Source organism: Aptenodytes forsteri, unplaced genomic scaffold (assembly GCF_000699145.1).
Source record: "Aptenodytes forsteri isolate BGI_AS27 unplaced genomic scaffold, ASM69914v1 Scaffold203, whole genome shotgun sequence".
NCBI classification, from domain to species: Eukaryota; Metazoa; Chordata; class Aves; order Sphenisciformes; family Spheniscidae; genus Aptenodytes; species Aptenodytes forsteri.
The window spans coordinates 940994-957308 of record NW_008794160.1 but is presented as its reverse complement, the minus strand read 5'-3'; the positions used below and the strand labels follow the sequence as shown (position 1 = coordinate 957308).

The 16315-nt window shown below is 51.0% G+C and overlaps 1 protein-coding gene across 1 annotated transcript in view; it reads right to left on the bottom strand.

Moving 5' to 3' along the window:
* The window catches only part of PAX5 (paired box 5), a 138544-nt gene that overhangs the window by 7877 nt on the left and 114352 nt on the right, over positions 1-16315 (bottom strand). The window contains exon 9 of the mRNA XM_009280782.1: positions 1184-1270. Coding sequence (XP_009279057.1) covers positions 1184-1270 — 87 coding nt within the window. The remainder of the gene's footprint in view (positions 1-1183; positions 1271-16315) is intronic.

Genomic DNA, 16315 nt, shown 5'->3' with positions numbered 1-16315 from the left:
CACCTTCTCCACACAGCCAAGCCAAAACCCCGCAGGCGCTGCCGGCTGTGGCCATGGAAACTGCGGGTTTAAGCGCAGGGCTCCCCTGGCGTTGTGCAGCTATGCCCATCCATATTAGCTGGAGATCTGTCCGCTGATTTATGATGGAAGCACTAACAAACCCTTAAATGTGGCACGGCAAATAGCAGCATTATACCAGCACCATGGCATGGGAGGCAGAGGCTTTCTATTGCTCCCCAAGGATTTGTTTAAGGACAAGAACCATGATGAATACAGCCTGGGTGGCTCAATTACTTGGGGACTCAATTACTTAAAACAAAGAAACTGGATGAAAAAAGTACGACAAAAATTCAAAATTATTTCTCTGCTGGAGGTCACATATAACAGCCCTGTCATCCATAAATCTGGAAATCTCTAAGGCATGCTACTCCTCTGTTGAGAGATGACAATTAATTGGTATTTTACTTACCTCAACCATGCAAATTATGCAGGGAAAAATTCTAATTACTGCATGCTACATGTATATAAGGTCAAAGTGGGCCAGCTTTTGACAGTGGTGTAAAACGGATTATGTTTATCCTTCACATGAGGGCCATGATCCTGCATGAGCCACGGGGCTCCTGCCCCCCACCGCTTGTAGGGACCATGCCGGCGTCAGTGAGGCTGCACGGGCACAGCTGTCCCTTGCAGGAGGGATGGATTGGGCAAATGCACAACTGGGGAGCAAACACAACGCGAGGTCGGGGGAAAATGCAAAGTGCTTCAACAAGCAAGAAACAACAGTGTGGGGAGCGATGGGGCTTGCATTTGGCCATAAGCAACCCAGTGCCTCCCTGAAGCAGGCACTCCCGATAAAGCTCCCCAAGTTTTGTCTGAACAGGATTCCTCACTCTCAAAAACATGGGGATCCTGCCTTCTGGCAACACTTTGTTTCTCTGGAAGGATTTTAGGGGGCAGAAAGGGGAAGACAAGACATTTGGGCACAGGGCTTCTTGCTGGCGAAGGGAGCCAAGGCCATTTATGCACCCTGATGGAGACCTGCAGTCCCACATGGGGGCCGAGCACGGGGACTCAGGACCATGCCAGGACATGCTTCCGACCACCTCAGCAGTGGGCGATCGCCACTGGATTGCAAACAGGTCACAGCTTGCACCAAGCCCCTAAGGCTGGGACGGCAACTTACCCAGGAGTCCAGGGTTGGGAAACCTCCAGGAGTCATTGTACGTTGAATATTGTGGGTGGCTGTATGGGCTCCCAGAAAACTCACTCCCTAAGTTAAAGAGAAAAAGACAAAACAAAAGATCATTTTATTTGAGACCACAGTTACTGTTGTAAGGGAAAGGAGCTATTCAGTGCACTGTGCCAGCCATTCAGTGCCACTGCTGGCCACCCTCTTTGAGGAAGGGCAAGATGGGTGGGCAAATTATTAAATAAGTGGGTGCAGTCATCTTTTACACATCCTTTTTGCATTGCAGCCCAGGCCTGTTGAGCTGGTGGGATTTTCTCAGGCAGTCTGTGCTGCAGGAGCGAGACAGCAAGGCGGGATGGAGAGGAGTCTGGGACACACCGACAGGACTGGCCCTTGCCTCCACAGCCCTACAGCACTCAGGGCAAGTAACACAATACGAGGACAGGGCTGCTCAGACAGGCTCTCTGCCAGGAAGAGAAGATGAGCCAGCTAATTTTCTAGATACCCTTCCAAGCTCTCCAGAACATGGTCTTGGTCGCAGATGTCCACCCATCACTGCAACCCAAGGAGAGGGATGCTTGCTTCAGTTTCAGATGGCTTTGAAACCCTCCAGACAAAGGCACAGAAAAGGTTTGAAGAGTTATTGCTATTTATCTCCTCACCGGCTCCCGCTCTCCCCATCTGTTTGTTCTCTTCACATGTCACCTCCCATTTCATACTTCAGCTGCAAGCTCTTCAGGACAGAGCCTTGCACCATGGGGCTCTGACCCTGGTCAGGGCACCCGGCTCCACCACCATGCAAATACCAACACTGCTGCTGATTTATTAGGAAATCTTCCACGAATGACAGTTTTCCGCTCTCCTCCTCTCTTTCTTCTTCCTCTCTTTTTCCCTCTCTCATACACAAATATATGCACGCACAACACAGCACGGCAGGAGAAAGAGGAGGTTTCCTACAGCAAGAGGAGGAGAGGGCTACCAGGCTGCAGCAGAAGATCCTCACTGTGACCTTCGCCTGTTCTGGTCCTCGGCGCTGGTGTAGCCCGCGCCCCAAACCCAGGGGCTGCCTTTACCCCAGCCGAGCGGCAGACCTCTGCCGCCACATCTCCAGCTCCCTGGGCTCAGCACCCCCAGCCAGCATGACCCACAGACCTGCCCTGGGGACGACGACCGGGTCCCCAGGCCCATGAGTGGCCTTCTTGCTTAGGTTTTGGCAAGTTGCTGAGCCACTGGCCCCAGGGGAGAGTGGACGATGCACTGGTCAAGGCATTGCAACCCCACTGCACTGTCTGTCGAGGGGATCTCTCATCTGCGATAGCACCTGTGCCTGCTGTGCAGTCCTGGCAGCCGCTGCGGCCACCTGCAAAGGTATTTTCTGCCAATACAGAAATAATGCCGGTTGGTGACAAAATTTAGGGTTGGGTCCAGGGTAGCTTGGTCTCCATGTGATGCTGCTTCAGTAAAAATGAGCTGCCTCTCAGCCTACACCAAAGGACACCAGTAAACACGCTGAACGTGCTGATGGTAAGAGCCGCCTATCACTGGTTTGCTCCAGGTGGTCTCCGTTAACAACCCTTCTCTGTTCACCACAGCTCTTCAGACCCGTAGGACTGCACCCACCAGCCTCAGCCTGCTCTCTCCCTCCCAACCCAGTGTCCACGGACAGGGCAATGAGATGAGGTCTGAAGCCAGCAGCAGCAAGCGCTTCCATGCTCAGCACGCCTTGCTGTTTTGACCACATTTCTGCACAAGCTCAGAGAGGGTTTTCATTACTGCTTCTAAGGAATGGCATTAATTCACCACAAGCCATGGAAAACGGAGCTGTTTCTAAACGTTTCTTCCTGGTGAAGTACATTGTATCTATCTTTCCTCTCTGCTCCCTGTCCTGGATGACAGATGACTTCAGTACTTGAAGGTTACCTCTGTCACAGTGCTCACTCTAGAAGAGTGAGGCATGGTGAAGATGGTGAAGCCAGAAGAGATGTCAGGAGCCACCCGAGGTACCAGGGCCACTGGCAAAGGCATCCCCATTGCTTTCCACCAGCCAGTGAGCAAGGTCCTTCTGGCAGGACAGAGTGGCTCCTCTCTGGTCCCTTCTTCTGCTTCCCCACTGCTACACCTGAGGCTGTCTGCTCAGCCAGAGCCCTCCCTGCTCGCCCCCTGTTCCCAAATCCCCTCAGTTTCCAGCAAGTGTCTGACCTGGCTCTGCTCTACTGGTGTTTGCCCAAGCCTGCAAAGCGCATGGGCAGCAAACTGGCTGGTAATGTCACAGGTGAGTGATATGATCTTTCCCAGTCCTTGAAGGGTCACGGCCAGGTCCTCCTTCCAGTGTGTGCTGCACAAAAATCCCTTCATGCTGTGGGTGCCTCTTCTACGGGGAGGGGCTCGCACACTGCCTATCCCAATGGTTTCATCTCTTCCTTTCCACAGGGCAGCGAGAAATGCAGAGGTTTAGCCCTGTTTTAGTTGCACAAAACAGTTGCGCTGTCTGACTGACACGACACGCGAAAGCCGATGGGAGCAAGTCTCACTGCTCTGTCCTCCCCTGGAGCTGCGTGGTGCACGGACAGAGGGACAGGGTGGACAGGACAGCAGGACAGACCCCGATCCCCACTGTGGGCTGTTTGCACAGGGTGTGCAGAGGAGCCTGTCCAGCTCCCCCATGCACTGGTAGCCCCCCAGGCTTTGAACGAAGCTTGCAGCTAGCCGCTGCACCCCTGCAAGAGCTGCGCGTCAGGGAGGGCACGTGTAGCCATCCAAGGACAGGACAAGCCCTCATTTTCAGCTGTCCCACCACTCTCCCTCCCTCCTCTTTGCACCCACCACTCCCCTCTCCCGTCCTCCCAAGGCTGCAGAGACCCGGTCTGTCCCGTGCTGACGCTGCACACACCTCTGAGCAGGCGGCAGCGCTTTCTAAATGCTCATCAGCGCTGCGGCAGGGCTGCGGGTGGGAACAGGCTGACATTTCATTGTTTCATCCTCTCCTGCCTTGCTCTCCTCCCCCACCATCCCCATTGCCCTCCTCCCCACACTCACACACAGACACACATCGTGGACCCTCTCTGGGGGATGCTCCGGTGCCTGTCAGGCTGAGGCTTCCAATTCTCTGTTTTTTATGCCTCAGTGGTCAGGGTGTCAAGCTCCTGCAGTACAGACCAGCCAGGAGCTCGAGGAGTCACTGAGCACCATCAGCTCGGTGACAGTATTGCTTGCTTCTTAACATACTCTGCATATCCATCAGCCTTACAGGAAAAAAAAAAGAGAGAGAGAGAAGGGGGGCAGGAAGGAAAATGAGAGAAAAGAAATACGAGAGAAGGGAGGGGAAAAGGAGAAGTGGGGGAGAAAGTCTCAAGTCCTGCTACTGCCATCGCAGCACTTGGGCAGACAAATGGTACAGCCATAAGTGAAACTAAGCTAGATGAATGAACGCTGCATGAATGCCTCGTGATTTCCACCAGATATTCCAAGGTCCATCAGCTACACTTCTTGACAGCACTGCTTAGTGGCCAGCCCTCTAAAAAAGGGTAGCACCCCAGGCTTTGAACGAAGCTTGCAGCTAGCCGCTGCACCCCTGCAAGAGCTGCGCGTCAGGGAGGGCACGTGTACCCATCCGAGGACAGGACAAGCCCTCATTTTCAGCTGTCCCACCACTCTCCCTCCCTCCTCTTTGCACCCACCACTCCCCTCTCCCGTCCTCCAAGGCTGCAGAGACCCGGTCTGTCCCGCGCTGACGCTGCACACGCCTCTGAGCAAAAAACATTCAAAAACACATTCAAAAACACAGCGAGTCAGCTACCCAGGGATGCGCACACGTGCAGCATGTTGCACACACATGCATGGTGCCTGCCCGCACCACAAGAAGGGGTGAAACAGTAAGCCCCCTCCTTAGTAATTCTGGCATCATTGAGACACAAAGACACCAAACCAAGAGCTTCTGCCAGAGTTAGCCCACCTCTCACTGCAGACCTAACTCCACACTGCCACGGTGCTTTATGTGGCTATAGCCCAAAAAGGGTCAGACCCCACCCCTGTCACCACCAGAGGCAGAGGTGCAGGGGAGGAGGGAAGAACGATTCCCAGTAATGCTGCTGCTACAAGACAGCAGCAAGCCCTGGGAGATGCACTCTACCCTGAGATGGTGGGACAGAGGCATAGCCCCCTTGCCTACAGGGTGAGCCCCAGGGGCGGCTGCAAACAGAGTCTGAAGGTGGTGGATGGACCCTCTGCTGCAGGCAGAACAGCATTATCTGTCCCGCAGCACCACGTTGTCCGTTCTGCAGCATTTTCTCTGGGGATTATCGACTCGTGTTTACCAGTCTGTTTGGTTTTAAGGTAAGCTTCCTGCAAGTTTCCTTTGTGATGTGCAGAGAAACTGAAAAGTATGAGCTTAAAAATCTCAGGAACCAAGAAATGAAGAAAGATTTCATGGTGTCTCTCAAACTGCCATGGCTTTAAAGAACTGCCTCTGCAGGGGATGGGGGAAGATGCAGGCACCCCTGTGCACTGGTGCTGGACTTGGAGCAGCAGGGTGCTGGAAACCCTCCTCCCCTGCCAAAAGGCAGAAGGATGGGGCAGACAGGCAGAAGGGACAGCAGACACCGTCGGACGGCTGGCTGCACAGTGGGACAGATCCAGAGTCAATCTCAGCCAGCTTTGGATCTTGGCAGGTGAGAGGGGGATGCAAATTACTTGCCATCTAATTTTTTTTAAACTTAGATGCTGTAACCATAGAGTAACGTAAGTTGGATTGGGCTTTTGTGGGTTATCTGCTCCAAAGCCCTGCTCAAAGCAGGGCCAGCTTTGACATAGGTCATGTCCAGCCAACGTGTGGAAATCTCCCAGGATGGAGATTTCACATCTTCCCTGGGCCCCTGCTCCAAAGCCTGGCCACTGTCACAGCCCTACCACCATTCGCCGCACAGAGCACCCGGCTGCAGTCCCATTAGGTAGCACAACAGTAATGAATGTGTCCTTTAGCCTTGTCTTCTTAGGACCACATGGCACTTAACACCAGCAGAAACCAGCAGCCTAGTCAAACATGGAACATGCTCGTTACCCAGCTGCTGGTACCTTTGGACTGAAACACAAAATTTGAACAAACACTCAACAAAGAAGTTTTATATGTCACTTCCAAGTTCAACACATTGCTTTGGTCCCCAGAGTCTCAGAAGACCCCGTGAATCAGAAGCTCCAGAGCCAGTACAGCTCAACCAAAGCCAGCTATGTGAAGGTGGACACGTGTTTGCGCACTTTTCACTGCATTTTCTCAGATACCAGGTTGCACATGTGTTTGGGATGGGCAGAAGCCATCAGGACCACGGGGGTGAGCAGTTGTGTCCATATGACGGCTGCAGGTAATACAAAGCGCAGGTGATGCAATGTGCAGGTGATACAATGTGCCTTCCTCCCTGCGAGCACCACGCAACAGCTCCCGGCGAGTGCCAGTGGGAGCCGCTGCCACCCAACAGGGAGAGCAACCACAGCCCCGCAGCTGTGCCATCCCTCCTGCCGGGCTCGTCCCAGCCGCTGGTTTTCTCCACCAGTCCCAATTAGCTAGGTCCTTTTGCCATCCAAGCTCCAGGTTTAGGACGCTGTTTTATTTAGCCCTTCCATTTGGCAGAAAATTAAAACAAACCAGGAGAAATGGTGTTCAACAAATGCAACTGCATGAGGGACAAGAACGGGAGGTTGTGGGACAAAAATCAGAGTCCTGGCCAAGAATAGCAACACGTTGCCCATTCCTCGTTGAAGTCTTGGGTAAGTTTAAAAATAATCTGCTGTACTTGTCCCTAAGTTGGGCCCCTGCGGATTAACCCCTCTCCCCCTCCACCCTGACCTCCTGGAAGAGGCTACAGGTGTCGCTACCTTTCCCTTGCAGCAAAGGACCTTACTGTACCTTTTTTAAATTAACATTCTCATGACTTTTATTTGTTTTCTATCGTTTTCTTTTGTGGAAGTAATCACATGGATCATAAATTTCTTCAGTGAATTCCAATAACAATCATTACCCTGGTAGCTAAGATATGCTTGACTGCATGGGGAGCAGGGCTAAACACTGCACTGAGCCACACGAATGCACCCAAGCAGCCTGCATATCACCAACTAACATTGCGAAATAACGGCTATCCAAATGCAGCCTTGAAATCTATTACACAAAAGTCACGTGTGCAATAGGGCCAGGCATCACCTGCACTGGAGGTGGATATAAACCAAAGGACAGCAGAAGAAGTCGCTTCTCACGGTATGCCAGCACCACCCGAAAGGTTGCTTCATGACCGAGCAGCCCCGGGCAGCATCTCGCATAAAGGCAGAGCGACAATCAAGTGTGAGACCTTAGAAAAGAAGGAAAATTGTCTGGCCTCTCTGCGGAGAACAACAGCATATTTCCCCCTCAGTAAAGCGAATCTGCCTCTCTGCAGCAAGCCACCGTAATGGCTCAGGGCCACCAGAAAGAGGTCTGCAGCCCTGCCTGGAAGGCTGCAGCCACCGTGACTCACAACACTCACTCCCCTAGCAGTTTTCTCTGTGTACAGGGCAGCTGGGAAACACCTTTCAGTTAAAACTTGCTTTCACACAAAAAAGTAGTTTCACATCACTAACATACTTTTGCAAATTTGTGACAATTTTCACAAAATTCTTCAGTTAAAAAGAGACTTGGATTTTAATTTTTTTAAAAAATCAGATTTTTTCCAAACGAATCTTTTCTTTTTCTTCTAAATTCAGAGAGATATTAAGTTTTCAAATTGAGTTCAGTGAGGCTAAAAAAAAATCCAAAAATCTCAACTGGAAAACAAACTGTATCTTTGAAGTAAAGTCCAAAGCAATTTTTGGTGTCTTTTTTTGTTTTGATTGAACCTTGGAATTTCTTCCAATTTTAACACTCATCAGCAAACAAGAAAATCAGTGATTTACACTGCTCTAATCTCTAAATATCAGCTGTATTTAACCTGGGGGACTGGAAACCCAGGGCACGCCATGGGTCGACCACCAGCAATCTGCCAGGTCTTCTCCTGGTCCCTTGCCTTTTGTTTGTCCACAGAAGTCCCACAGGAAGAAGGACACTGATAACTCTGCCTTCCGCCCTACAGACCAAGCGCACCTGGCCGTTAATCTGCCTGCTCTAGACCGAGCAGTCCACGCACTACAAAAAACAGAAGCGCAAAAACGGGAAAAATTACCAAAATACAGCCCTAGTGAAACAAAACGTGTATTTCAGAAACAATGTTCCCCCGGAAAGAAGCTGAGCAGGAAAATACACTATATATAGCAAAAGCCTGTCGTGTTCTACCCAGTTTATCTCAGTGACAATACCCAGGTTAATAACCAGCTAAAAATCCTAGGATGAGCAAGCAGGATTGATAGGCCAGTCTTTGAAGGGCAGGCTTGGGAAATTTTCTCAAGACCAGATTATCAGAAACCGCGCCAGGACGAATTACGGGTCCAACACATGAGGGCGATCGCTGCCGCAGCCAGATCCCTCTGGAAGGGAACGGCAGCCTGGGTGGGGGGGCCATACACACATTTCAGGTGTTGATGCCACCCTCGTGCCCAGCTCCCGCAAGCGACGGATGCGCCACCCCAAAGAGACGTACGCCCGCACCCCGCAGAGCGAGGCAGGGACGGCAGAGCGAGGCAGGGACGGCAGCCCCAGGCATGCCCTCCTGTCTGCCAGCTGCCTCCCCCCGCCCGCCGGCTGCGGTTCACACCCTGCCTGTGCCGGCAGGACGAGGGCAGCGGGGCAGCGGGCATGGACGCCACGCTCTTGCTGCTTCCCTCAGACGTACCCACAGCCGGAGCTCACTGCCTGCCTCTGGCTTTCCCTTCGGGGATGGCGGCCGAGCCCCTGAGAGCTGGCAGGAGTCCCTGGGGGATTTGCTCCAGCCCGGAGCCTGGCATCCTCCTGGCACGCAGCCGCTGCCTGCCCCTGCCCCGCTGGCGGCCAACGGAGGATGTCGGCAGGACGGGAGGAGGCTTAGCATCACGCACCCCACGAGCTTGCACAACGCCGGGGCCAGCATGGTTTGTGGTTGGAAGGAGCTTTAATGAAAAAGAAACGTTTCCCAAGGGGACTGAAAAGTGCCATTTTGGAAAACCTCTTCACGAGCAGTTTTGAAAGAAGAAAGCTGCTTTTCAAAACACCTGAGACGCTCTGCATCAAAATGGGAAACTGCTCCTGGTCTCTGGACCCTTGGTTACCTGGAGTTGTATCCAGCAATTTATCTATTCCCACAGGAAAGGAGTGAATAAAGCGTTAATAAATGGAAAAGGGGAAATGCTTTCTGCACAACTAATTTATTTTTTTTTTTTTTTAGGATGTAATAGAAAGTGATAGATTTCAGCAAAAGAACAGCCTTCACAAATTATTTTCAAGTAAAACTTTCCTTACACAGAATAAAATCTTCAATTCTTGATTTTCAATGAAAAAAAAAGACAAACAGCGAGTTCTGAGCCCATTGAGCGTCTACCTGTGTTCTTTAAACGCAACACGATAAAACTATGTCAAAACTTTCATCCAGCTGTAGCTAAGACAGAGCCCCTGGAGCTGCAATGTACTGGAAGAGCCGGCCGACCACGAGTACACAGTCACTCACTCACAGGATCCCAGATAGTGCTATTAATGCCATACAATTAACTAGACAGTGTCTGTACCACTCGTTGAAAGAACAGCCAGGAAATGTGGCGATAACTGTTAATTGCCACGGCCAGCAGTGCAAGCAGCACCCTGCTTCCGTGGCCAAGCACTCACAACACCTTCCTCGAACAACTCTGAACAAAGAGTGAAACACCTTTTGCTTGTTAAAGCTCATTTCTCTCCTAAAAGGAGGAGGAACAACCTGCTGGCTGGAACCCCAAAATGCTTCCTATACCCTTCATGCTCAGTTACCTACAGACACTACCACAGCCACCCGCCTGGACGGCCGAAGTGATGCTGGGGGCAAAATCCAGCTTCGAGCAGGGCGTGGGGTTTGCTCCATTAGCAGGTGGTGTATTGCACACAGATCCACCAGCGAGGGTGCCGGGGAGCCTGCCACCACCAGCAGGCTTAGGCAGTGTTTTCCTGGGATGTCGTGGACCGCGCCGTTGGCAGCAGCTTCCTCCTGGGAGCGCTGAGGGAGCACGTGCAGAAATACAGCCCACGCGTACGGACAGACATGCACTGACAAAGAGATCTGCTGATAGGCACACACAGGTACGTACATACTCCTTACATATTTAGGGGAACAGGCTTGTAAATCCACTTGTGAATCTGCTATATGAATCCAGGGGATCGACAGATCGCTTATTATCATCTATCAGCCCTTCCACCAGTGCACTTATACTCACCAAAAGCACATCCCGCTTATGTCTGTAATGTCTTGTAGTCATTGATTAACCCTTCAATGAATGGTCTAGCTGCAACCATCACCCGAACTTTCACACATGTGATTTCAAAACAAAACTAGTACGCTGGCTAATTTTTTCTGCGCGTCAGCCAAGCAGAAGTTTATTGCAGTTGCAGCTAGAACACACTTGGTCACATTCAGACGATGTCTCTCCAAAGTTCCCAGTCCCATCAAGACTGCCAATTAACTTCTAATGTTCTATATAATTTTATGATCATAGAGATTGGACAGTATTTCCCCCTTATTTTATCTTTATATTAACTACCATCTGCTTAAAGAAGTACAATTTTATTTTTAACAATTCTGAGTAGGTTGTCATATTTTAAGAAAACAGTAACATGCAGATTTTTGAAACACTACCTCATTTCCAAGAAGCTACAAGGCACAGAAATCCCATCAATGACTAATGAGTTGTGGGTTAAGGTGGACGTACCTTGCTGTGAAGTCACTGTACTATTCTCGACCCGTGCTGCCTGCCATAAAATTTTAATGCTGCTTCTGACATATTTATGAAACACCTCACCTAGTCTTTGCAGGATGACAAAAAGATTTATATCTGCAATTACTGCAAGCACATAGGTTTTAGCTATGCACTTTAAACTTTTGTACACAAAGGTATTTAACTTTAATACAACAAAGGTAGGTGGTGCCACAGAGCAACCATATTGGAACTGCATTAGGAGGGATTTATCTCCCTGTACCAGGAGGACAACTGCCCGACTCATCTGCATAGAAGATGGCATTGCAATTAATGACAATGAGGAATTTTCCCGTTCCCTCTCCTGGATCCCCCCTGCAGAGTTGTCTGACCTCTCTACCAGCCACCGGCACGCAGCCTGTTGGGACCTTGGGCAGACCCAGCAGCGAGAAGCTGCACCGCTGGCAATACCAAGCCCAGCGAGCCACGTGAGCCACACACGGGGCCTTGGCGCCGGCGCTGCCGGACACGGGGCAGGGAATGCGGTGCCGCTCTGTGCTGCTTGCTGCAGCTGCTTGCCCCAGACCAGCTCATGGCTCTCCCCAAGCCTGGTCTGTGGGGCTGCCTGCGACCTTCGCAAAGCCTCATTTCACACCGTGCCCAGGCAAGATGAGGGGCACGGAGTGGACGAGGGGCATGGAGTGCCCTCCATCCACACAGGGTGTCACTCACTCCCTGCCCTTGCACCCAGGCTCTCCAGATCTGCACATGTGCAGCCCGACAGCATACAAGGGCCGGCACCGTTCCATCTTCTCTGCTCTGGACTGACCGGCTGGTAGTGCAGGTGGGATGAAAAGGAAAACTTCCGTCTCACAGAAAATATGAAACTTTACAATATGGATTCATCCCACATTGGTGCAAAAAGTGCCAAGAAGTATCTTGTGGGATGAAATTCTCCAAACTGTGTAATGGAAATGTTGCATTTGGTTCAGATGAAAATATTCGACTCCATGCTTCACCCTGACTTTAGCCTTTTTTATAATTTCAGCCTTAATAATGATAATGTAATGTGTAGTTACTTCCAGGAATTACACAAGTAATTTAGCTAGTAGCAGAAGTAGATATTATGTTACAAGCCATAATAACATAGCCACAGTGTGGAAATTGTGAAGTCTCAAAATTAAGCTTTTTGGAAGCTTGGTAAAGGTATGTTGCTGCTGACATGGAAGCAGTCTTCAATTATCTGCAAATGCAGGTGAGAATGGGGGCAGGAAAGCGTCTGCATGGCTGAGGGAACATACTCCCACACTGGCATCTTCCCAGGCATCCTGCTGGTGTCCCCATTCTCGGTGACCATGTCAGACCATGCCGGGGGCCGGCCACGGCTCAGCTGGGACCAGGCCAGCGGTTCCGGCTACACCAGGCGACAGCCAGGTCCTGCACTTTCTGCTGAGCTGGCAGCACCTTCGATGGACGGAAAAGTCTCTTATCCTCGTGTAAACCCCCTGCGTGGATAAGCGCTCCTGGCTGAGATGCTCAAAACCTCAGAATCTTAGCCCTTCTGCCTGCAAGACCAGGTTTTCAGCTGGACTCCAGGCTTCAGCCACCCCTGGACTGGGGCTTTAGCACGTCAGCAAGGTCTGCTTTCCCCCTCTGGTTCTTTCTGTCATCACGGGGAGCTTGTGCAAGCTCTGAAATACAGAGACACGGCCCCAGCAGAGATGTCAGTTTTTCTTTCTGACACCAAACACAATGCAAATGAATGCCTGAGTGACAGAAGACAGATAATTTCTCACTTGATTTTCACTGCACTGCTTTGGTTTTACACCACATCCACGTTACAGTCATCCTTTTAATGCAGAGAAAAAACATGTCAGCCAATCTCAGGTCAATCTCCAGGAGTGCAGCAGCTCGGTCTTCCAGCAGGACGGACGCTCTGCTGGCAAACGTTTTGTAGCCAAAACCATTTCCAAGTAATGTCTGCAGATGCTTAGCCTGGCCTGATCCAGCTGAATGAGCCAAAAATTGTGCTGAGGAAGAGAACATGTGGTGGGGAAGGGATGATGGACAGGGTGTCTCCTCCCACGCGTAGTGGGCTGATGCTTGAGGACACCGTGGCTGCTGTGGCACATCCCCCAGGGGGACCCATGGGTCCCCACACATCCCAACAGCCCAGGCTACACCTCCACGGGACCAGGCTCCTCACCAAGGGCTGGCATTACATTTCCTGACTTTAGTAAACGTGCAAGATCGAAGACTAGAAAGCCTGGGCTGAGGCGGCACCTTCATGCTGAAGGAGGCTGGTAGGAGGAAAAGAAGATGGGGCAGCATCGTCACCCCATGCCCAGCACCTCTCACCGACACAGCAAGCAGCCCTTCTCCCACCTGGGCACTGCTTATCCCACCACAGAGTCCATGCACACCTCTCCATGTAAGGAAAAATTCCGTGTATGCTTGGAATTTATTTATTGTCACAAAGTGTCTGTGTGGCAAAGCAACCTTTGCTGCTGCTACCCGACATTGACGGGTTTTAGTGCATCTGCTGCTAAACGGACATCGAGTCGGGACCAGAGTGCTGCTTTTAGTCTTTTTATGTAGGAGTTAAGGGGATTACATTTAAATTTCCCAGCTTATTCTGCAGTCAGTGCAGAGCCTGATCCCAAATCTACTGCAGTCATAGGTGACAGATGCCTTATTTGCAATCAAAGTGCCCCAGTGCCATATTTGCTGCTAGAAATAAGCGAATGCATCCTTCTTTCGGGAGACTTCTCACTTCCCCATCTGGGCTGTCCCCCTTCTCCTGGCACAGCCAGACAGCCCGTGAGCAGGGCATGCAGGAGACACGTCCTCGGACTCTTCCCACCTGCACACCTCTGTGCAAGGTTTTACACCTGCCCGACACGGGTGCACACACGAGTTTTCCAACACAAACACTGCTTGCTACAGCTTGGCAGCCTCCACTTTAAAATGTGTTTTCAGAGGAAAGTTCTGCATGGAAATGGGGCAGTCCTTGGAGCACCTTCCTTAACTTACTAAGGCATGTCATTTTGCTTAAAATTTTTCACTTAATTTGGTTTTCTTTCCATTACCTCATTTTGTTTCTTTTGCACTGATGATATTACATTGCATCATACTGCATTGCAATCTATTGCAATGTCTTGGCATTTTCACTTGTTTTGATAAAGTCTCAATGTGTCCAGAAACTCCTGGAAAGAGAATACTTAATTCCCAAAATATTTAATTTCAATTTGTGCCATAGACATTAGTTCTGAGCTTTGGAGTTTACCGTGGGGCAGATGTTCTACGTTCAAACAGTCCTAACCACAAGCAAACTCCCTCCAGCAATCATCACACAGAAATCAAGCCTACAGTCTCAGAAAACAAGTCCAGTGAGTGGTAAAAGGGCTGGATTAATAAATAATGCTCTGCAGGAGAGCGGCTGCAAACCCACCTAAAACCTCTGCACAGGTCATCCTGCAGCAGCAAAGGGGAGCGTGCGGGGAGCTGGGGGTGCCTGGGTGCAGGACGTGGTCTCCAGCGCTCCCCTGACCACACAAATGCTGGAAGCAGGAGACACCCAGTTCATCGCAGGACAACTTGGAAAGTGCCTCCCAACACCATGAAGCTGGGCAGATAGCAAACCCCTCAGGCTATCGCCCAGAGCCAGACACATCTTTCAGTATACGCAGAAACCCAGGCTTGGGATGACACACGACAAGCCACCCTTCCACAGGGTGGTCAACGCGGGCGGCAGGTGGGCTAGCCAGGGTCTAACACCTGGGAGAAGAGAAACTGCACCCACCACACAAAGAAGCACTTGGCAGTTGGGCTGTAGAGCTCAGATGTGACGGGAATGCAGACTTTGTTCTCCCATGACTGCTACCGGCTGCTGCCTTCGGGGTGACACCACGCACTCCTCGCGCAGCGCGGTGCAGCAGGAATACAGCAGCCTCATCACACTCCTGCTCACAGACACAGCGGGCCATGAAGTGCTTTCCACTCCGCTTACTTTGGGGATCTCGGCGCTTGCTCATAGTCAAACACAGTTTGTCAGGAAACTGCCTGATGGATTCTGGTGGCTGGGTCTGGCTCCTGCATGCGCCCAGCACATTAGGCGCAGAGCTGCTCCAGCGCCCGAACCACCACTGGCAGCTGTGACAGATGCTGGGCACACCACAGTGCTCAAAGGTCTGGCAACTCGCTGTTTGTAGCCGCGATGCTTTTGTAATCTCCAATTTTTTTAAACTCTGGGTACTGACATAACACAAGGAGACACAATCATAAAAAAAGCTGAATGCTCAGAAATGATAAAGCATTTTGTGTGCTCTCACGTGGCTGATACTCTGGTATGAGAAACCTCATCATGAGCAAGGGGTTGAGTTCAGCCCTGCAAGCACAAGCTGGTCCGGGTCAGCTCCAGTCATGCTTTCCCACCTTGGAGGGAATGCCTGTACGTGGCTCAGGACATCAGGCACCTTAACCGGCTTGTCGGTGCTCTGCTTCACTAATCCAAACCACAACTTTCCAAAATCAGAACTAATTTAGACCTCATGGCTTCCTATTTACAGTTAGCTTTTTCTTACTGTGTTTCCACCAACAGACAGATGTCAATAATGACAAAACCAGCGCGAACAGGAGGGGACCTGCAGAGGGTAGAGGATGCAGCAGCATGCCTCACCCGCGGCACGCTGCCTCCCAGCTGGACACCAAGCTCTCATTGCCAGCACATCAGGGGTGCATCACCTGGGGAGCCACTGTTTTGAGAGCCAGCCAGGAAACGATCTGTTAGGAAACCCTTTGTAAAACTGTTCCTGCCTTCCCAGAGGAGGAGGACAGTGGTGCACCCTGCAGCCCCCACAAGCAAAGGGGACGTCCTTGGTGTCCGGAGGAGACCCTGGGAGCCGCCTCGATGGGGGCAAATGGACCCTGCGTAGGGTGAGCTCTGCCAACCAGCCCCACGTCGGGCAGTTCCCGATGCCAGGTCCTACAGGACTAATGCAATTATCGAGCAGAGGGCAAGTTTTTAACACATTTCATCTCCAAGCACCTCATCTTTAAATTTCTGGCTCTGGGTATTTTGGGGCAGAGACTCGTGTTCATTGTAGCTGCCAGCACGATGGGGCCCAAAAACAACTGGCTTGCAGGGGACAGAAAAATGTTTAGTAACATAAAAAAACCAACAACAGCAACAAAAGGCTTTTTAAATTCTCACTGTTGCTTTTATAATCAGCAGTATTGCTTAAATGTGGGCAGCACATCAGACCCATAACAGCCTCTGTTTTCAGCTGCCGCCAGTGTCTCCTTGTGGGTAACTCAGGAACAACC